The sequence below is a fragment of the Callithrix jacchus genome, chromosome 6, assembly GCF_049354715.1.
Source record: "Callithrix jacchus isolate 240 chromosome 6, calJac240_pri, whole genome shotgun sequence".
NCBI classification, from domain to species: Eukaryota; Metazoa; Chordata; class Mammalia; order Primates; family Cebidae; genus Callithrix; species Callithrix jacchus.
In genome coordinates this window covers 140,759,105-140,780,431 of record NC_133507.1, presented here as the reverse complement: position 1 = coordinate 140,780,431, position 21,327 = coordinate 140,759,105, and the positions used below count along the sequence as shown (strand labels likewise).

Genomic DNA, 21,327 nt, shown 5'->3' with positions numbered 1-21,327 from the left:
AAGTTAACAATTGCAATCACAGAGAATGAAGTTCTGTCTCTGTGTGTCAGTGTCAAGCACACCGAGTAGCTTCCCGTGAATTTGGTCGTTAACTAAAGTCATGATTGCTGGAAAGTCATGACAACTAGGGGGCGCTACATTACCATGTCGCGACAAGTAGAAGCCCACAGTTACTACCAGCAGGAAAAGTCAGGGAATCAAAATTGAATATAGGTAATAAATTTGGGCGGCACATTCACCTTCTATGAATCTTGTCTCATTCGGGCTGCCGTCGTTGCCCTGGGATGTCTGAAGACGCCGTGTCCTGCGCGTCTTGTATCTATGGAGACGGCAATATGGCGGAGATGTAAGTTCGGAGCGTTTGTCCCAGGGTCCCAGGGTCCCAGGAGCGGCGCGGGTGGCCAGGGAAGGTATCGGTCCCGGGATACCCTCTCCTTAGGGAAGTCGTGGCCAGAGGTCCCCTCCAAGCCCTTCAGAGAGCCCCGTGGGACTGACCTTTGGGCGAGATCAGACTAAGGAGCCCGAAGAGAAAGAAGAAACAGCTCTAAGTATATTTTGTCCCCCTTTGTTTCACCTATTTCTTTGTCCCTCTACTCTACACGACGACCTGCCACTTTTTTCCAGTGGTCATCTTGGAGATTTTTAGATCCGCAATTAGACAAATAAAGGACGCTCATAATATATATTTTTAAGTCCTCGAAATTGGAAACTTCGATTTAAAACAAAAACAAAAAACCTCTCTTGCCCAGTCTCTTCACAACGACTGCAGATGTGTGAGTCTTTTGGGAGAATAGTGCAGGCTAGTGTGGAAGTTACGGTTGTTAATTACTATAACATAGGTTTGTTGAGTGCGTTTTAAAATCCTCTGTTTCATTCGAGCTGCACATCAACTTTGCGAAATCGTCAGGATAACTCACATTTTATAGGCAGGAGACTGAGGCTCCGGGAGATGGAGAAAATTTCCTATCCCAGTAGAGTCTGAGAAGATGCTGGCATCCAGCTTCCCTTGCCTTGGGACCCAGCTTACTCCCCTATGACCTGGGTTGGACCAGCTCTTCTAGGCACTCTGTGGAATATTCATGTGTTGAGTGGAGACTTTTTTAGAACCCCGAGGCAGGAGCTGTCTGTACAATCCCCTGAGGTCAGAGGCATTAATGAGTCAGGGCAGGACTGCAAGACCATCCCGTGGCAGAAAAGTAATTGACTCTCTCTGTGTCTCCTCAGCTACATTTCTTTGATTTCATCTGAATGTCCAGTTCACAGTTGGAGGTAGCAGACTTGCCTGCCTTGTCTGGTGCTTAGCACAGTAGATGGTACGTAATAGGCACTCAGTAAGTGCTTTGTGAAGAAAGGAAGGAAGGAAGAAGGAAGGAAGGAAGGAAGGAAGGAAGGAAGGAAGGAAGGAAGGAAGGAAGGAAGGAAGGAAGGAAAGAATCTAGATAGTCCCCTCTAGGGGGTTTGGACATGTTGCCAACTAGGAAAAATAGAGTCAACAGAATCTTCCACTTTAAAGGAGTGGTGGCAGATGGTGGGGGAGGAATAAGAGAGTGTCTGATGGAAATGTATAAATTCCTAAAGGGTGATCATAAAATTGGTTACTAAATATGAATACATTGAAATAAGGAATTGAACCACAAACTTGAAAAGAGACCATTTTAGGCCAAATAAATGGGCAAGTCACACATAATCACAAATTGTTATAAGAATTAAAATGCCTGTGAGGGAGAATCGCTTGAACCTGCGAGGTGAAGGTTGCAGTGAGCTGAGATCTTGACACTGCACTCCAGCCTGGGTGACAGAGTGAGACTCTCTCTCAAAAATAAATAAGGCTGGGTGCGGTGGCTCACGCCTATAATCCCAGCACTTTGGGAGGCCGAAGTGGGTGGATCACAAGGTCAAGAGATCTAGACCATCCTGGTCAACAAGGTGAAACCCCATCTCTACTAAAAATACAAAAATTAGCTGGGCATGGTGGTGCGCGCCTGTAGTCCCAGCTACTTGGGAGGCTGAGGCAGGAGAATTGCTTGAACCCAGGAGGCGGAGGTTGTGGTGAGCCGAGATCGTGCCATTGCACTCCAGTCTGGGTAACAACAGCTAAACTCCGTCTCGAAAATAAATAAATAAACCTGTAAGGACCTTACAACACTGCCTGGCATGTAGGTTTTTAGTACATGTTAATAGACATTATTTTTTTGAGATTCTTATTTGAAGAAGTGGGGGAGGATACATTGAGTAGTCTGAAAAATATTCATATGTTCAAAAAAGGTATTAGAGTGATGCCATCCAATGTGGTAGCCAATAGCCCTATATAGCTATTCAGCACTTAAAATATGGGTAGTCCGGCCAGGCACTGTGGCTCATGCCTGTAATCTCAACACTTTGGGAGGCTGAGACGGGTGGATCACAGGGTCAGGAGTTTGAGACCAGTCTGACCAACATGGTGATACCCCTTCTCTACTAAAAATATAAAAATTAGCTGGGCATGGTGTCGGGTGCCTGTAATCCCAGCTACTCGGGAGGCTGAGGCAGGAGAATTGCATGAATCTGGGAGGTGGAGGTTACAGTGAGCCGAGATTGTGCCATTGCACTTCAGCCTAGGTGAAAGAGTGAGACTCCATCTCTCAAAAAAAAAAAAAAAGGTAATCCAAACTGACATGCGCTATAAGTGTAAAATGCACACCAGATTTCAAAGACTTAATACAAAATAAGAAAGTAAAGTATCTCAATAATTATCGATTACATATTTAATGAGAGTATTTTTGATATGATGGATTAAATAACATATATTGTTATAATTAATTTTACCTGTGTCTTTTTACTTTTATAATGCAGCTACTAGAATGTTTTAAATTACACACATGGATTGCATTATATTTTGGGGACAGTGCCATGTTCTATGATTTCATGGATGATGGCTTTGTATCAAGCATAAAGGAAAATTAGAGATGAACCATTTGTGGTAAGTCATTGTACAGGTCTGCACACCACTTCCACATGTGCCCGAGTGGAGCTGGCTTAGTTTTGGTGTGTGAGTCTGAAAATTGCTGTTCTCTTATAGAAGTAACAAAGTCACACTGAGTGTGTGTGCTAAAGGAAGAGGGGATTCAAGATGATGGAGCCAGAGCTAGTCTGAGATACTTTGTGTCCCTTAGGTCAAGGTCAAACATCCTTTTAAGCATTTGGTGAAAGCTGTAGATGTTCCTCCTGGAAAACAGACATGTACACATACATAACATCTGGTATATACTTTACATATGTGTCACATATATGTGCATATGATTTCAACTACAGTCATCGGGAATCCCTCTTCTCTAGAGATGGATTGACATGCTTTGATTGATTTCAGTGATGTTTGCCTTAACAGGTTGTAGACTGGCGAAGGAAACCCAGAAGGTGGTCAGTCTCACTTGCCTCTTCCTTCTCCCTTATTCCTCTTCTCACAAGAGGCAAGAGTGTTTAGAGGAAACAAGCAGAGAGTAAAAGCCAGATAAAGGTAATGCACATGCTTCAGTGACACCCACTGGAGCTAGCTGAATAGAGCCAAGTATGGCCATGGAGGGGCATGATGGGGTGAGCCTTGTCCCCAGGTTTCTATTTGGAGTCCCTTTCCTGATGGTGAGTCCCTAGGCTCCCAGGAGAAGCTCTGAATCTTGTGTATAGCCTCATTCCTCATGGTGCCACCTTGTACCTGTTGCCAGAGCTGGGAAGCTGACCCTCTTCTCCATGACAAGGATGGCCACAAGAGTCTCCTCCCTCAGCCTCTCTTTCTCATGTCACTCCTGTCTCCCTTTCCTTCTGCTCTATTCCCAGCTCCACACTCAAAGTGCTCCTTTTGGACTGTGTCCCAAGGGCCTGATGCTCACCCAGGCTCCAAGCTCCATCATGAGGTCCAGGAACAGCAGGGACCACACCATGAACTCTGGTGGATCCTGCCTGAGTGCCAGCACAATGGCCATCCCCATCATCAATGACAGCAGTGCAGCCATGAGTGCCTGCAGCACTATCAGTGCCCGGGTGGGAATACAGCCAGGGCAGGCGGAGCAGGGTGTGGCAGGGCCAGGGTGGGGCATGGGCAGCAGGGCAGGAGGGTGGGAATCTGTGAGGCCCTGACTCTTCCCTCTGTATCTTAGCCCTAGACCTTGTCTAGACTTTCCTTGTCATCTTTCTTCCATAGGTTGTTCAGGAAAGAAAATATCATATTGGCCATGGACACTCAGTAAATACTGAAACTGAGAATGTAAGCTCCAAGAGAAAAATGATTTGTCAGTCTTGTTCACCATTGTAGCACCAAGCACACTGGAGTGCTGGGAGCAGTGAGTGGCCAAGAGGCTGTGGGGTAGGAGAGTGCCAGGAAGGAACAAGCCAGAGGCTGGTTGGATGGCCAGGATTTCTCTCCTCAGAAAGTTTTTCTGGCCTTGACCCCTAGGACTTTGTGTTTGACCAATAACATACAGATGCTGTTTACTCTTCGCAGCTCTTATGGTTCTCTGATGCAGCTGCACTGTCCAGGGGGTGTGACTATGGGTATGGCTTTGTGGATGATGCAGCGTGTGTCTGTGTTGTGTGTTGTGTGGTGCCAACTCCTTAGGTGTGCTGCCCTGGCCTCATTGTGGACTGAGGGTCATGTTTTAGAAGACATCTCTGTCCTCTGTGCTGTTCCGGAACTGTTTGCCCTTGGATTCACTCACTGCCCTCCCCTGCTCTGCTCTGAGCTGGTAGGAGATTGGAGGGTGGGAGGAAGGGAGAAGCCAGGGCGTTTCTCTTCCTCCCTCTGCTTTTGACAGTGTCTCTGTCAGCAGCTGCGTTTCCCCTGGGGCTCCAGTTCCCACCAGACAGGCCTCAAGGCTGTATTGACTCCACCACTTCTAACCAGGGCGTGGTGGCAGCGTGTTGATGTTGCCAGCTCCTGGGTTCCTTCATTACCCATGGTTGTGCAGTAAGTTCCATGTTTTTGGTTTTTTGTTTTTGTTTTCCCTTTTTTTTTTTTTGAGACTGAGTCTCACACTATCACCCGGGCTAGAGTACAGTAGCACGATCTTGGCTCACTGCAACCTCCACCTGGGTTCAAGTGATTCTCCTGCCTCAGTCTCCTGAGTTGCTGGGATTACAAGTACCCACCACCACGGGCTGGCTAATTTATTTTTATTTTTAGTAGAGACAGGGTTTCACTGTGTGTCCAGGCTGGTCTCGAACTCCTGACCTTGTGATCCAAAGTGCTGGCATTACAGGTGTGAGCCACGACATCCGGCTGCAGTAAATTTCATTTTAAACATTCAAAGTGGCTTCTGTTTTCCTGCCTGGACACTGACTGATGCACCAACTGATATTTATAATAAATTACCTCCCATCACCCATGTCACCTTTCTTCCATAGATGACTCAGGAATTAAAATAGTATACTGTCCATCAGACACACTCAGTAAATAATGAAACTGAGAATGTAAGCTCCAAGAGAAAAGGGATTTTAAGTCCTGTTCACCATTATAGTCCCAGCACCTAGCACAGTGTCTGGTGCATGATAGGTGGTCAAAAAATATTTGTTGAATGGATAACTATATCTTTATGTTATGTAGCAGTATAAAAGCAATACCTGGTCAAAGATAAAATGCTGGCCAGGCACGGTGGCTCACGCCTGTAATCCCAGCACTTTGGGAGGCCAAGGCAGGTGGATACCTGAGGTCAGGAGTTCAAGACCAGCCTGGCCAACACGGTGAAACCTTATCTGTACGAAAATACAAAAATTAGCTAGGCATGATGTTGGTGCCTGCAATCCCAGCTACTTGGGAAGCTGAGGTGGGAAAATCACTTGAACCTTGGTGGCAGAGGTTGCAGTGAGCCAAGATCGTGCCATTACACTCCAGCCTGGGGAACAGAGTGAGACCCTCACAAAGAAAAAAAAAAAACAGGGCCGGGCGCGGTGGCTCAAGCCTGTAATCCCAGCACTTTGGGAGGCCGAGGCGGGTGGATCACGAGGTCAACAGATCGAGACCATCCTGGTCAACATGGTGAAACCCCGTCTCTACTAAAAATTACAAAAAATTAGCTGGGCACGGTGGTGCGTGCCTGTAATCCCAGCTACTCAGGAGGCTGAGGCAGGAGAATTGCCTGAACCCAGGGGGCGGAGGTTGCGGTGAGCCGAGATTGCGCCATTGCACTCCAGCCTGGGTAACAAGAGCGAAACTCCGTCTCAAAAAAAAAAAAAAAGATAAAATGCCAATGAGTTGAGTGCTCGTAGCAATGACTGTGGTAGGAAGAGGCATCCAGTTCATCCTCCACCTTACCGCCCTGGGGGGCTTCCATGCTCCCTCCTTCTTCATCTAGAAGAGGTTGATGGATAAGCCTATGGAAAGACTTTCCATTATAGATGGAAACGCCGCATGTGGCAGCCCCAGCATCACCAGGAGCAGCACTTGGAGTGGCCCCAGAAGTCAGGGGAATAGCAGGGGTGAATAGCAGGCAAATTGGCTCCTCCTCTGCTCCACCAGCCAATTGAGGAATGGGAGAGGGAATGGTGCAGAGGGAATTGCGGTCTGGAAAGGGGCCTGGGATAGACTGCTCTAGCTAAGAGGCATCTGTAGCAAGGGGCAGGACTGGGAGGAAGAAGAGGGGAAGAGGCACCTGACTGGGTGGGATCTGAGGGTGCACTGAGGAATAGAATGGAAGCCTGCATTTGTGTGCTTGCACAGAATGGCCGATGGGGCCACCCGGGGAAGGCTGCAGGGGCAGGGGCTCTAGTTGCAAAGCAGTTCCAGTCTTGGAAGAGGTGATGTCTATCTCTAGGCCATCCCCCGGGGGTGACAGGTGGTGTCAATCATCGTTTTTCTGTCTTGTCCTTTATTTTCTTGGTGGTGGAGGGAAGACCTTCGCCTGTTCTCTAGGTCTTGGCATCCCACCCTGCTGATGCATGCTTTCTGATCCCCCTTCTCCCTGCCACCCAAACAGCCTGCAAACTCCATGGACAATCAGATGCACTCCCCAAAGAAGCAGGAGAGAGTGAAGAAGAGGGTCATCTGGGGCATTGAGGTGGCTGAGGAGCTGCACTGGAAAGGCTGGGAGCTAGGAAAGGAGACCACAAGGAGCCTGGTTCTGAAAAATCGATCCTTGAAACTCCAGAAGATGAAGTACAGGTACCAGCGTAAGGAATCAAGGACCCAGCACCAGAGCCTTGAGCCACTAAAGCAGGCTCTCTTAAAAAACAAAACAAACAAACAGAAAACCTTTAACATGCTATATAAAAGCCAGTGAGTGTCTAAAACGTGCAGTATGAATAATTGTGCAGCTATAGTTCATTCTTTTCATCGTGGTAGTGTTCCAGTGTGTGCCTGTACCATAATGTACTTGTGTATTTTCTGTTGAAGGAAGTTTGGGTTGTTTCTAGTTGGAGACTGTTACCAACATTTGTGTTTATGTGTCCAGTTGCACAAGTACAAGAATTTTTCTGGGAAATACCAGGTACTATGAAGGCTCACGTGATTTTGGGCACTTATGAAAGTTTTTCGTTTTTTTGTGTTTCTGGGTAGTTGTTAAATTGGTGTCTTTGTGGGGTGGAGCCTTCTATTCTGCCTCCTTGCTCTACCTTCTGTCTTTTCTGGGGTATAGACATAGGAGCAGAATTGCTGAGGCTTAGGACATGTGCTGGTTCACCCTCTGTAGATAAACCAAACGATTTCCCAAAGTGCACAGATTTGTGTAGACGCCCTCCAGCAGCAGAGTGTTCCTGTTCCTCCATGGCTTTACCAATAATTGCTATTATCAGAATTGAAAAGTTTTGCCAATCATGGTAACTTGTGGTTTTAATTTGCATTTCTCTGATTACTGATTAATAAGGATGACTGTCTTTTTGTAGGTTATCGACCATTTGCATTTCTTCATTTGGGAAATTTATGATCAAGTCTGTGGCCATTTTTCTATTACATTATTTTGTCGTTTTTCTTTTTGGAAGACGTTCTTATTCCAGTTACAAACCCTTTGCCAGTTATAAATTGTGGATATCTTCTCTCATCTTATGATTTGTCTTTACTTTCTTTATTGTGTCTTTTGAAGAACGAAAGTTCTGAATTTTAAAGGTACCAACTTTATCAGTCTTTGTTATGGTTGGTGCTTTTTTACACTTTTCCTGAGAAGGCCTTCTCTACCCCTAGGTCAGGAAGATATTTTCCTCTAGTATCTAATAAAGATGTTATAGGTGTGCCTTTTATATTTATCTTTTATCTGTATGGAATTGATTTTTGTGAATAGTACATCTTGATATCTGGTAGTATAAGTCCTCTTAACTCTTCTTCAAGATTATCTTGACTATTCTTGGCCCTTCAATCTTTTATGTAAATATTCAAATCAGCTTAACATGCATGCACATGAAACACTTCTTGAGATTTTGATTGGGATTTAATTGGACCTATAGATGAATATGGGGAGAAATGATATCATTGCAATATTGTGTCTTTTAATCCATGAACATGGGCTATCTCTGTATTTATTAGGTTATCTTTCATGTCTCTCAATAAAGTGTAAAGTTTTCTCCATAGACATCTTGCACATCTTTAGATTTATTCGTATTTTATGTTTTTGCTTTTGTTATATGTGACGTATTTTTAGTTGTTTTATTTGTTTGTTGTTAGTTTTTAAAATGTCATTTCATATAGGTATTGTGTTCAGTGATCTTTGCAAATCCTCTTATTAATTCTAATAATTTATTTGTTGTATTCTTGGTTTTTTTCATGCACACATTTGTATTTCATGTAGAAAATGACTTTTTTTCCAAATCCTTACATACTTTGTCTTTCCTTACTGGGTTGTTAAATAGAAAAGTGTTGAACAGAAGTGGTTACAGAAAGAGGTTTGTTCTGTTTCTCATCTCAGAGTGAAGGACTGCACTCTTTCACCATTAAGCAGTCTGGGAGAATTGATTTCCTGTAGGACTGGTTTGTGGTTTCATTTGTTTTGGTTTTTTTTTGTACACTTCGTCAGATTATGGGAGTATTCTTCTATTCCTGCTTTGCCGAGAGTTTTTCTAATAAACACACATTGAAGTTTATGTAATTTCTTCTTTCTTTTTTTCTTTTCTTTCCTTTCTTCCCTCCTTTCCTTTCCTTTCTTTCATTCTTTTTTGTGTGTGCATAGTTTTTTGTTGTTGTTGTTTGTTTGTTTGTTTTGAGACAGGGTCTTGCTCTGTTGCCCAGGCTGGAGTACAGTGGCATTAACGTGGCTCACTGCAGCGTTGAACTCCTGGGCTCAAGTGATCCTCCCACCTCAGCCTCTCGGGTATCTGGGGCTACAGGCATGCACCGCCATGCCTGGATAATTTTTTTTTTTAATTTTGGTATAGATAGGGTCTTGCCCTGTTGCCCAGACTGGTATTGAACCTGTGGGCTCAAGTGATACTCCCGCCTTAGCCTCTCAAAGTGCTGAGATTCCAGATGCGAGGCATTGTACCTGGCCTGTGGAAAGATGTTTGACCACCCATTCCATTTCTTTGATGTTTTTAGGCACAACAGCCATAGTATTTATTGAACAGTTCTTGGGTCAGTTTTGGTAAATTATATTTTTATAGCAATCGGTTTTTTTCATCTAAATTTAAGCATTTGTTGTTGTAAAGTTGCTGACAATGTCATCGTCTTAATAGTATGTTGAAAGTCTGCAGCAGCTGTGGTTCTGACCCACTGTGGGCTACTGCTGCTCTGCTGAGGTCTCTGGAAAGGCATCTTAAGTCCCACCCTCCTCAGCCTTGGTTCCCCCACCTCAGTGCTCAGGGACTCTTTGAATCTGGGCAGCCCTTCCCTGTCTCTGTCCCCCTCGGGCCTCTGTACTCGTCAAAGGTACAAACACTACTCCCTTTTTGTTTAGAGTGAAGATCTCTGAAACTAGGAGGGGGAGGAAGAGGACGGATCCTCTTGTGACCGAACCCCTGAGTTTCCACCTGCACATACTCATCTCCTGGTCTGTTTCTCTGTGGTCCCTAGGACTTAAGCGCCTTTGGCTACAGGGCTTCTCTCGTTTCCTGCCTCTTCCACTTGTTCTGAGCCCTGATCTGAGGTGCTCACCCCCCTGCTGTCTCCTGCAGGCCCCCCAAAACCAAGTTCTTCTTCACGGTCATCCCCCAGCCCATCTTCCTGAGCCCAGGCATAACCCTCACGCTCCCTATCGTCTTCCGGCCTCTGGAAGAGGTAAGGTCTGCCACAGTGAGTGAGGGCAGGAAGGCACCTGGGAACAGTGACCTCCCTCATCTCATTAGACAGAGGGCATTCCCCAGGGGAATTAAAGGCTTCAATATATTGACCATCAGAAAGACCTGCCTTCCGGGGCCAGACACAGTGGCTCACGCCTGTAATCCCTCACTTTGGGAGGGCGAGGTGGGCAGGTCACTTGAGGCCAGGAGTTAGAGACTAGCCTGGCCAACATGGTGAAACCCCATCTCTACTAAAAAATACAAAAATTAGCTGGGTGTGGTGGCACATTCCTGTAATCCCAGCTACTTGGGAGGCTGAGGCAGGAGAATCACTTGAACCAGGAGGCAGCTGTTGCAGTGAGCTGAGATCTTACCACTGCACTCCAGCCTGGGCGACAGAGTGAGACTCCATCTCAAAAAAAAGAAAAAGAAAAAGAAACCCCTACTACATTTATTTCTCAGCCTCTTGCTGCCACCCCCTGCCCACATTTCCTCAGAATACTTTTTCCACAAAAGAGGCTCTAATCTTTGAGACCAAGACAACATAGGTGCCCAGGTAGCTGAGCCTCCCTTCAGCCTGACATGGAGGCCATGGCCCAGCCCTCCCCTTAGTGGTTGTGTTGGGGGCAGCTGAGGGTAGGTGGGATGTGCAGTCCCTGAGTGCCACCGATGGGTGATTGCCTCTGCCCACCTTGCTCTGCAGAAGGAGTATGTGGACCAGCTGTGGTTTGAGAAAGCGGAGGGGATATTCTGTGTGGGCCTGCGGGCCACCCTGCCCTGCCACAGGCTGATCTGCCCACCGTCCCTGCAGCTGCCCATGTGTGCTGTGGGGGACACAACCGAGGCCTGTTTCTGCCTGGATAATGTGGGGTGAGAGAGAGGCTGAGACATGGGTGGGGAGAACAAGAGCTGTGAGGAGGGCGTCTGGGAGTGGGAGAGATGGGCATACCCTGGGGGGAGTCTGAGGTTCTGGCCAGCGTTCCTGACTTGCTACTGCAGGAACAGGGGCCGGGAGCCCAGTGGTCTGACCCACTCCCCACCCCCAGGGACCTGCCCACCTTCTTCACCTGGGAGTTCTCCAGCCCATTCCAGATGCTGCCTACCATGGGGCTTCTGGAGCCAGGCCAGGCCTCTCAGATCAAAGTGACCTTTCAGCCCCTTATTGCCCTCATCCACGAGGTACAGGCCACATGCTGGTACGGGGAGGGCAGCCAGCAGAGGACCAGCATCCAGCTGCAGGCTGTAGGTGAGGCCCAACCTCCCACCACCCGCAGACCCGCCCCTGCTGTACCTCCCTGGGCCTCTAAGCCTCCGTGTCCCCCACCTCCCACCTGGCCTGGCCCCCACAGGGCCTCCACCAGCCTCCTGCCCTCTCCCCAGCCCCAAAGGCTTTGCCCTTTCTTTGTCTTCCATGATGTTACAGACTAAATGTTCCCTGGGGCCACCTGCCTTCTTTGAGGGGCTGTTCAACTGGGGACACAGAGGCCCTGGTAGTTACCCCAAGAATCTCCCATCTCTGCCCCAGCCAAGTGCGCCCAGCTGCTGGTGAGCATAAGGCACAAGCGCCTGGAGGACCAGGATGCCGAGGGCTTCCAGAAGCTGTTGCACTTCGGCTCTGTTGCTGTGGGCTGCACCTTGGAGAGGCAGATCAGGCTCCACAACCCATCGGCGGTAGGCACTGGGTGGGAGGGGCAGCAGCAGGACTCAGGGCCCCCAGGACCGGAGTTTCCTAAAATCACCCCCTTACACAATGCCCCTGTTTCTCTCTACACCTTTGGCCCCAAGTCTCAGGTAATCCATGTCAACTGTCCTCAAGGGTGTCCTTTCCCTCTGCTGGGGGCTGGGCTGGGGTACACCTCAGCTCCCCAGAGCCACTCCAAGAACAGCTCTAAGACTGTCCTGACCCCAGGACAACCACAGTTAGCTGCGATGGGACCTTGGGGAGATTCCAAGGTGTCCCCTTTGGGCAGGCCCAGCACAGTGCACATGACTCGGCCCCTTCCCTCCTCCTGGTGGAGGCAGCCTGGCTAGTGGGGCACAGGTTGGATGCCCGCTGGGCACACCAGTACAATGTGTAGACTGTGCCACATTGTACAATGTCCCACTCTGCAACCTGACCCCTTGTCCCTCTGCCTGGCCCCACAGGTAAATGCTCCCTTCCGGATTGAAATTTCCCCAGATGAAATGGCCAGAGACCAGGCCTTCTCATGCCCCACGGCCCACGGCGTTGTGCTCCCAGGAGAGAAGAAATGCGTGTCTGTGTACTTCCACCCCAAGACACTGGACACCAGGACTATGGACTACTTCTCCATCGTGCCTTCTGGCTGTGCCTCCAAGACCCTGCTCAAAGTCGTTGGTTTCTGTGGAGGTACTGGTGACCCCAGGGGTCTCCCCGGGGTACAGGAGCAGTCTGCTGAGGGTTCTGAAGAGCTCCTTCCCTGCTTCTAAGAGCCAGGGCCACCTTGCCTCAGCCTGGGTGTTTGCTGCCCCCTGGTGGCCCTGTGGGGAATCATTTGCAACTACCTAGAGAATTCCCGTCCCACGGACACCCAATTACGCTGGAGTTCTGCTCAGCCTGCCAGGGCTCTGGGCCTTTGTAGCCTGGCCCAGAGAGCACCACCACCCATCAGTGGGACCTTGTCTAAGACATTCTTGGGGAAGCTGATACCCCATCTCCTGTGCCCAGGCCCTGCTGTGTCCCTGCAGCGCTATTGTGTCGACTTCAGCTGGGTCAACCTTGGAGAGTGCTCCGAGCAGGCCCTGTGGATTGAGAACCAGTCAGACTGCACGGCTCACTTCCAGTTTGCCATCGACTGCCTGGAGAGCGTCTTTAGCATAAAGCCTGCTTTTGGGACCCTGGTGGGCAAGGCCCGCATGACCCTGCGCTGTGCTTTCCGGCCCACTCACCCCATCATCTGCTTTCGGCGTGTGGCCTGTCTCATCCACCACCAGGTGAGCGGTGGGGAAGGCGTGAGGCTGAGTGGGGAGAGGCTCCCCAGGGCCCAGCGGTGATGACAAGGCTTGGTGGCCACTCACCTGTGTTCTGAAACTTCTAGGACTTTCTGCCTAGTCGTCTCCCACTCCTGGGCTCCAGCCCCGGCTTTTGGAGCCACTGTGTGGGCCGGGTACAGGAGAGATCACTGTGTGTCTGTCAGTCTTGCCCTGCTACCAGGCCAGGCGCTTTGCTGCTGCTGTGCTTATGGGCTGGGAGAGGGCGGTTTGGACCCTCGGCCTCCTGCCCTCCCCCAAGCCCTGCAGGCTTTGCCATTTCTTTGCCTTCCATGACTCCATAGACTAATTTTTCCCTGGAGCCACCCCACATAGCATGCGTAGGGCAGAGAGCTTTCAAGTTAGACCCCAACCTTAGGCCCCTGGGCAAGATCGGACACATTGTGCCCTGACCAGCGGGTACCTGGCCAAGGTGGCAACAGGGCTGAAATGTAACCCATGATCCCTTCCTGAGCTGGTGCCCAGACTCGGGCTGTGTTGTGTACCTGGAGCAATGGGCACCTTTCTCTAATTCTCATGACAGTGTAATATGGACTAGGGGGATCCTTGGGAATGGAGGAAGAAACAGAAGCCCAGAGGGAGGCCTGATGAGGCAGCCCCCATATTCTCCTCCCTTGGGAGGGCCTGCATTCTAGTTTTGCAGGCCTTTGGGCTGGCATTAGGGTGGACAAGAGAATGCCCAGAGGCCGTAGCAGAGGGGAAGAGTGGGCAATGGCTGAGTGTTTTAAGGACAGGGGTGCTCTCTCCTGGCTTGTCCTGGACTCCTGCGGTGCCCTGGCTGAGCCAGGCCATGGCTGAGTGCTCACTCACTGGCCACCTGAAGCTTCTGCCCTGCTGCTTCTGTTATCCTGTCTGCCCAGCTTCTGTCAGTTCAACCCCCAGGACCCCCCGTGCCCCCCCACCCCTCCCATGCCCCATCACACATAGACAAATGTCACAGGACCCACTGTTCCTGGACCTGATGGGGACCTGCCACTCAGACAGCACCAAGCCGGCCATCCTGAAGCCTCTGCACCTCACCTGGTATCACACACACCTGGCCCGGGGCCTGACGCTTTACCCCCCTGACATCCTGGATGCCATGCTGAAGGAGAAGAAGCTGGCGCAGGACCAGAACGGGGCCCTCATGATTCCCATCCAGGTTCAGTGCCCTCCCCAGCTGCATGTTTCTTCCCTAGCGATTGCTGGGCAATCCCATGCTCCCAGGGTCCCATGGGCACCATTAGTTGTCGGGGTGACTACTGCAGCCTTGTCCAGACAAGAGTGTGCCCAGGAGGGGCAACAGCAAGAGGAATGGCAGTCAGGCCCTGTCCACCTGTCTTTCTCCATGCAGGACCTGGAGGACATGCCAGCCCCGCAGTACCCTTATATCCCCCCCATGACTGAGTTCTTCTTCGACGGCACCAGCGACTTGACCATCTTCCCCCCGCCTGTCAGTGTAGAGCCTGTCGAGGTAGACTTTGGTGCCTGCCCCGGGCCTGAGGCCCCCAACCCTGTCCCCCTGTGTCTGATGAACCACACCAAGGGCAAGATCACAGTGGTCTGGACGCGAAGGTCTGACTGCCCCTTCTGGGTGACCCCAGAGACCTGTGACGTGCCCCCACTCAAGTCCATGGCCATGCGCCTGCACTTCCAGCCGCCTCACCCCAACTGCCTTTACACGGTGGAGCTTGAAGCCTTCGCCATCTATAAGGTGTGTACGCGTGATGAGAGGGAAGAATTTGGGGTCTCTACTGGGAGCCTGAATGGCTGGGTGGGGTGATGGGGGTGACGGGGGTGACTGAGGGCGGCTTCAGGCTCCATCCTCTGCATGCCAGGCTTTCTCTTGGCTGGACAGCGGCCTCGATGGGTTTGTCTCCTCACAAGCTCCTGACCCAGCTCAGTCCATCTGATTTTCTCTTCATGTGTAAGTCTCCCCTCCCTTCCAGGGGAGAACTCAGCTGAGATCAAGCTGTTTGGAAGGATTTGGTGCACATGGAGACACTCCCTGGGGCTCCTGGCTAGGAGGCCTCCTGGCTTCTTTACTAGTACTTGAATTAAGAAGTGGTCCTTCTAAAGGAGCTTTGAGCGGGCAGGACCCTGGGCCTGGAGACAAAGTCAGCAGCATTAGACACTTGTGTTGGGAGGGGCTTCTAGCTCAGCTTCCCTGGGTCAGGGAACTCAAGAGTGCCGGCTGTCCCCAGCCCTGCTGCTCTGGCCCCCTCCTCATCCATTAGTCCTACCCATCCCTTCCTTCTTGGCTCTGCCCACGCCACTGCCCTTGCCCAGTGGCCAAGGTGTTGGGGCCCAGAGAAGTGCAGGGCTGTGCGGTCAAGATCAGGGTCACTTATCAGCTATGTCACCCTGGCAAGTTCCTTAACTCTGGACTCTTCTGAGTCCTGATCTTTCCATCCCTAAACTTGAGACCACATCCAGTCTTTTGAGGAGTCCTTCCAAAGCAGAGACTTTAGTTGCCCCCGTCCTAATGCCTTGGCAGTGCAGGTTTGTAGATGCCTGGCTCTGCTGAGGCTGAGCCTGTCAGATATTTAGGTTGCAGCCTCTAGACCTGCGCAGTCCAACATGGCTACTGTCAGCCACGTGCAGCTACTGAGCTCTGAATTGTGGCTGGACCCAATTCAGACATGCCATGAGTGTAAAATGCACACCGGATTTCAAAGACTTAGTATGAAAAGAATGTAAAATGTCTCATAACATATATTGGTTATATGTTAAAGTGATAAGATTTTGGATCTATTGGGTTAAATAAAATACGCTATTAGCATTAACTTCACATGTTTTACTTTTTTAATGTGGCTACTGGAACATTTAAAATGACATTTGCGGCTGGCATTTGTGGCTCACATGATATTTCCATTGGCTGGCGCTTCTCTAGGCTCATTCCTACAAAATGAATGCTGCCTTCACATCCCAGCCCCACCCTCCTCCTGGGTGTGAGGACCAAAGAGAGCATTGTTAGACAGATGCACACAGGGCCTCGGTCCCAGTGGGAGGGGCTGGGTTGGGATTCTTGTTCTCTGCCCTGTCTTCCCAGGGAGGCCCTCCTGTCTGTGTCCAATGTAGGACTCCTGTAGTACCAGGGTGGGGCAGGGGCAAGCAGGGGTGCCCCACAGGACAGGCACAGGACTCTGAGCTTTTCTGTGGGTCTGGCCCCGCTGCAGGTCCTGCAGAGCTACAGTAATATTGAGGAGGACTGCACCGTGTGCCCGTCCTGGTGCCTGACGGTGCGGGCGCGAGGCCACAGCTACTTCACTGGCTCTGAGCACCACGTACCCCAGTATTCCCTAGATGTCCCCAAGGTGAGTGTGGCCCCAACAGCAGTGGGAGGGAGACAGGGGAACCCTAGCTTCTGGCTTGGCCTGCAGATCCCTCTCCTTCTCTGCTGACCTCAGAAACACATCCTTGCACCCTCCCTGGCTGTCCCCACCTCCGCTGTGCCAATACTGGGGATCTGGGCCTGAGGACTTGCTCCTGGGCCCCAACACTGGGACTGGGGAGAGTCTGGGACCTGGACAGCTGCCCCCTTGCTGCTCCATTGGAAATACCAGCTCCTGTGACTCTCAGGCTGAAAACTCTCCAGCTCCTGCGACTGTTTGTGCCCTGTTTACTGAACGTCTGGGTGCCCCAAGTCCTGGGCTCGGGCTCAGGGATATGACAACTGCACCACCAGCTCCTGCCTTTGGGGAGCACCCCGCCACGTGAGAGGTAGAGCCAGCCCCATCCTCAGGGAATCATAATTCCCAGGCAACCCCAAGGCCCTCAGAAGCCCTGTCTGACCTGACAAGCAGGCGGACATAGAGCTGAAAAGCACAGAGCCTGGGGCCAGACCGCCGGCTTTCAACCCAGCTTCACCTTTCTCCAGCAGTCCCCATCACCATCTTCAGGTTTTGCATTAGACTTCTGCTGGCTGGAAAGGCGCCACTTTGGGACAATATGCTTTGGGGTGATTCTGTTCCCCCTGCACCTACACTTCTGCCCTCCTATCCCAAACCTGTACCGCCCCAAGATTCAGCTTGGAGGCAGCTGCTTCCCAAAGGCCTGCCTGCCTCACAGGGTGCCCTCGATGCCTCCCTCAGCCCCCTTCCCTTGGCAGTTCCTCCTGCTGGGTTGTGGCCTTTATGCAGCCTGGCAGCTGTGGTGTCACTCTCTCAGCGGCTCACACAGGCGCTGTCACCCCAGCTGGATGGGGACCTCTGGTCAGGGATTACAGGTTTTGTGATTTGTAGCCTGCTCAGCTCTCAGCTGGTGCTGACCACACCCTGGAGGCCTGAAGAGTGCTTGTGAGCTGAGATAGTTTGGGCTGGTTCCCATCAGCTGCCTGCATGAGAATCATCTAGAAGGGGTTACTTACGTTTTTATTTTTTGATATAGAATCTCTCTCTGTTGCCCGGTGTGCAGTGGCATGGTCTCGGCTTACTGCAACTTCCAACTCCCAGGTTCAAGTGATTCTGTAGCCTCAGCCTCCCGTGTAGCTGAGATTATAGATACCCGCCACCACACCTGGCTAATTTTTGTATTTTTAGTAGACATGGGCTTTCACCTTGTTGGCCAGGCTGGTCGCTGGTCTCGAACTCCTGACCTCAAGTGATCTGCCCACCTCAGCCTCCCAGAGTGCTGGGATTACAGGTGTGAACCACTGTGCCCAGCTACTTACTATAGCCCCAGAGTTTCCGGACCAGGCTCTCTGAAAATGAGTTCTCCAAAGGGTAATGCAAAGACACCCTAAAATGAAATAGCTTCTACTTTACCCTTGAGGAGTGGCCTTGGAGACCTGAGGTTCCCAGGGGCCTGTGTGGCCTCCAGTCTCCCTGTCTGGAGGTCTCTGGAGAACAAAACTATTCTCTTTTTTTTGAGAAGGAGTTTCACCCTGTCGTCCAGGCTGGAGTGCAGTGATGCAATCTCCGCTTACTGCAACCTCTGACTCCCAGGTTCAAGCGATTCTCCTGCCTTAGCCTCCCGAGTTGCTGGGATTGCAGGTTCCCAGCTGCCTCCATGCCTGGCTTACTTTTGTATTTTTAGTACAGGTGGGGTTTCACCATACTGGCCAGGCTGGTCTCAAACTGCTGACCTTGTGATCTGCCTGCCTTGGCCTCCCAAAGTGCTGGGGCTACAGGCGTGAGCCACCGCACCTGGCCGAACAAAAGCATTCTTTTGTGTCAGGCCTCCTTCAATTCCCCCTTCCCAGGACGTTGACTGGGCTGCGGGGCAGCATCTTGGATCTCCTTGGAGACAGCTCCTCCCAACCCCACATAGAGCCCTGAGTGTGTGTCTCAGGGTGGAGCTCTGAGCGGGGGCCACTCTCCTCTTCTCCCGCCCCCAGCTATTTCCAGCAGTGTCCTCTGGTGAGCCCACCTACCGCAGCCTGCTCCTGGTCAACACAGACTCCATGCTGCTGACCTTCAGCCTGGCCCCCCAGAGAGGCTCGGACATCATCCTTCGGCCCACCTCGGGCCTAGTGACACCCGGGGCCCACCAGATCTTCCTCATCTGCACCTACCCCAAAGGCAGCTCCTGGAAGCAGCACGCTTTCCACCTGCAGTGCAATGCTTCCCCGCAGTATCTCCAGGTAGGATGCAGAGGTAGCAGACCCAGGTCCTTGGGAATGGGCTGTAATCTTGAACCACTCTTTTCTTTTTTTTTTTCCTTTTTTGAGATGGAATTTCCCTCTGTCACCAGGCTGGAGTGCAGTGGCACGATATAGGATCACTGCAGCCTCTGACTCCCACGTTCAAGCAATTCTCCTGCCTCAGCCTCCAGAGTAGCTAGGATTACAGGCACATGCCACCATGCCCAGCTAATTTTTGTATTTTTAGTAGAGATGGGGTTTCACCTTGTTGGCCAGGATGGCCTCAATCTCCTGACCTCGTGATCTGCCCTCCTCTGCCTCCCAAAGTGCTGGTATTACAGTCATGTGCCCTTTTCAAGGCCACATGCTGGAGCTGGCCCCTAAGATTTCCAGGGGGCCACTTCTCCTCCAGGAAGTAGCATAGTAGGGAAGGAACCACATCTGTGAGCAAGTCTCCCACCCCTCAGGGCCTTGCCTGTCCACCTCATTGGGTCTGAGGCCAAGAAAGAGGGTGCTACAGAGAACCCAGGGGATGGATCTGGGGGCAGCAAAAGACATCTGCAGGTGGTAGAGGGCTATTTGGGGCCAGGCCAGCAATAGGGTCTGGGATGGTGGCCCCATGAAATGGTCTACGGATCCTCTCTCAGTCCCTGAGTTCTTTTCAAGAATCATTTCCTGGGCCAGTCACCACTGACTCTGCTTTTGACAAAAACTGCCAGTATCCAGGCTGGCAGAGGGCCTCACACTGCCTGCTCCAAGGGGGGAAGCTGCCTTCCCATGGCTTCCTGGACATGTCGGGGGAGCCGGGACTGCAGAGCGAGGTCAGGGCACTGCCCTCCTTCCTCTGGCTCCAGGAGGTGAGCATGTACAGCCGGGAGGAGCCCCTGCAGCTGAAGCTGGACACCCACAAAAGCCTCTACTTCAAGCCCACCTGGGTGGGCTGCTCCTCCACCACCCCCTTCACCTTCCGCAACCCCTCACGTCTGCCCCGGCTATTCGAGTGGAGGGTCTCTGAGCAGTACCGAAAGCTGCTGGCTGTCCAGCCCTCCAGGGGGCTAATCCAGCCCAACGAGAGACTTGTGAGTGGCTCCCCTCCTGCCGAGTGATGCAACCTTCACCTCCGTCATCTCTTACTTGTGCCTATCATGGTCCAGACTTACCATGTGCACCCCCTATTCCCTCCACACTCACCTCCTGCACCTGGCGATGAGGTGTTATTATTACTGCCACCATCCCCCACCCCCCCACCATTTTACAAAGAATTGAGGCTTAGCAGGGAAGCCATTTACTAAGATCATAAGTTAGGACATGCCGGACTGGGACTAGAACCAGTGTGTCTAATGCCGGGTCCTGGGGCATGTCACCTCCCCAACCGTGGTCCCCAAAGTTGGGAGGTCATTGGGAGGGTGGGTTGCAGCAGTTGGATTGGGGTCCAAATGGCCAGCCACCAGTGAGGGTGAGGAAGGGGACTTTGAGTCACAGCGGGGCTGCTGGCTGGGACTCAGAATAGCAGACCCCTGTCCCTAGTCTAGAAACTTACAGACAGGTTGGGGAGGCTAAACTTAGGACAAGAAGCGCCAGTACAGGCATCTGTAAGAGCCCAGGGAACAGTGCCTGGGGGCAGCAGAAGCCTGCGGAGGTGGCCTGGAGTATTGACACCCCGCTCCCACCCTCACTAGTGTCTGACCTTGGGCAAGGACCCCACTTCTCTGAACCTCCAGTTTCTCACCAGAAAATGAAGCATGGAAATAAGGCCACTGAGCTCCTGGGGATATAGGAGCACAGGACTTGGGGAAATGCCATACATGTGCCGGGTACAGTGCCTGGCACAGGGTAAATTCTGAGAAAGGGCTGCCGTAGTGTGACGCCCTGCAGTGGGGCGTCGGATGGCCAGGGACCCGAGGAGGGGCTTCCGAAGTCCCCTGCAGGGATCATTTCTGTGACCCCAGACGCTGACGTGGACCTTCAGCCCTTTGGAGGAGACCAAGTACCTGTTCCAAGTGGGGATTTGGGTCTGGGAAGCCGGCCTGCCTCCAAATGCCAAGCCCCCTGCCACGACCCACTACAAGCTCCGGCTGGTGGGCATGGGGCTCACCAGCAGCCTCTCAGTGAGTGGGTGGGTTCTGGCAGGAGGGGGCTGGGGCAGGGGCCCAGACAGGTGGGAGGGATGGCCCCAGGGAACCTGACTCCAAGAGGGCAGGGGACAGGAGCCCTCTGGTTCCCCCAGACACCCCAAACTTGACCTTCCTTGGGAGATGCTCTGAAAATGGGGCTGGGAGAGTGGGGCTGTGGGCCTGGAGGAGCCCCCACTCCCGACTGGCTGACTGTGGCCTCCAGGCAAAGGAAAAGGAGGTGGCCTTTGGGAATGTGCTGGTGAACAGCAAGCAGTCCAGATTCCTTGTCCTCCTGAATGATGGCAACTGCACCCTCTATTACCGCCTCTACCTGGAACAGGGCAGCCCTGAGGTCGCTGACAACCACTCCCTCGGTACTCGGGCCGGGGCTGGGACTGGGGCCAGGAGAGGTGGGAGGAGGTACTGGTTAAGACTGGTTAACCTTCTGGGCACATTAACACAAACATGTAGTTCCAG

The 21,327-nt window shown here is 51.6% G+C and overlaps 1 protein-coding gene across 22 annotated transcripts in view; it reads left to right on the top strand.

The window, feature by feature from the left end:
- The first annotated feature begins 315 nt into the window (after positions 1-315).
- Positions 316-21,327, top strand: part of CFAP65 (cilia and flagella associated protein 65) — a 43,436-nt gene continuing 22,424 nt past the window's right edge. For 7 of the 22 annotated variants that reach the window (XR_013519108.1, XM_035305762.3, XM_035305768.3 and 4 more), the window contains exons 1-16: positions 3,588-4,014; positions 4,175-4,237; positions 6,942-7,126; positions 10,060-10,162; positions 10,868-11,034; positions 11,211-11,410; positions 11,690-11,835; positions 12,310-12,532; positions 12,851-13,116; positions 14,114-14,314; positions 14,507-14,866; positions 16,332-16,469; positions 18,491-18,736; positions 19,591-19,815; positions 20,686-20,844; positions 21,074-21,224. Coding sequence is in view for 21 of the 22 variants with exons in the window: in XM_035305762.3 (XP_035161653.2) it covers positions 3,724-4,014; positions 4,175-4,237; positions 6,942-7,126; positions 10,060-10,162; positions 10,868-11,034; positions 11,211-11,410; positions 11,690-11,835; positions 12,310-12,532; positions 12,851-13,116; positions 14,114-14,314; positions 14,507-14,866; positions 16,332-16,469; positions 18,491-18,736; positions 19,591-19,815; positions 20,686-20,844; positions 21,074-21,224 (3,124 nt within the window). In the remaining variant the exon portion in view is untranslated. Of the gene's footprint in view, positions 549-1,224; positions 1,314-2,832; positions 2,960-3,364; positions 3,494-3,587; positions 4,015-4,174; positions 4,238-4,799; positions 4,937-6,941; positions 7,127-10,059; positions 10,163-10,867; positions 11,035-11,210; positions 11,411-11,689; positions 11,836-12,309; positions 12,533-12,850; positions 13,117-14,113; positions 14,315-14,506; positions 14,867-16,331; positions 16,470-18,490; positions 18,737-19,590; positions 19,816-20,685; positions 20,845-21,073; positions 21,225-21,327 lie in introns of those variants that run through there. The other 15 variants (XM_035305780.3, XM_035305765.3, XM_078328579.1 and 12 more) reach the window with 8 other exon arrangements.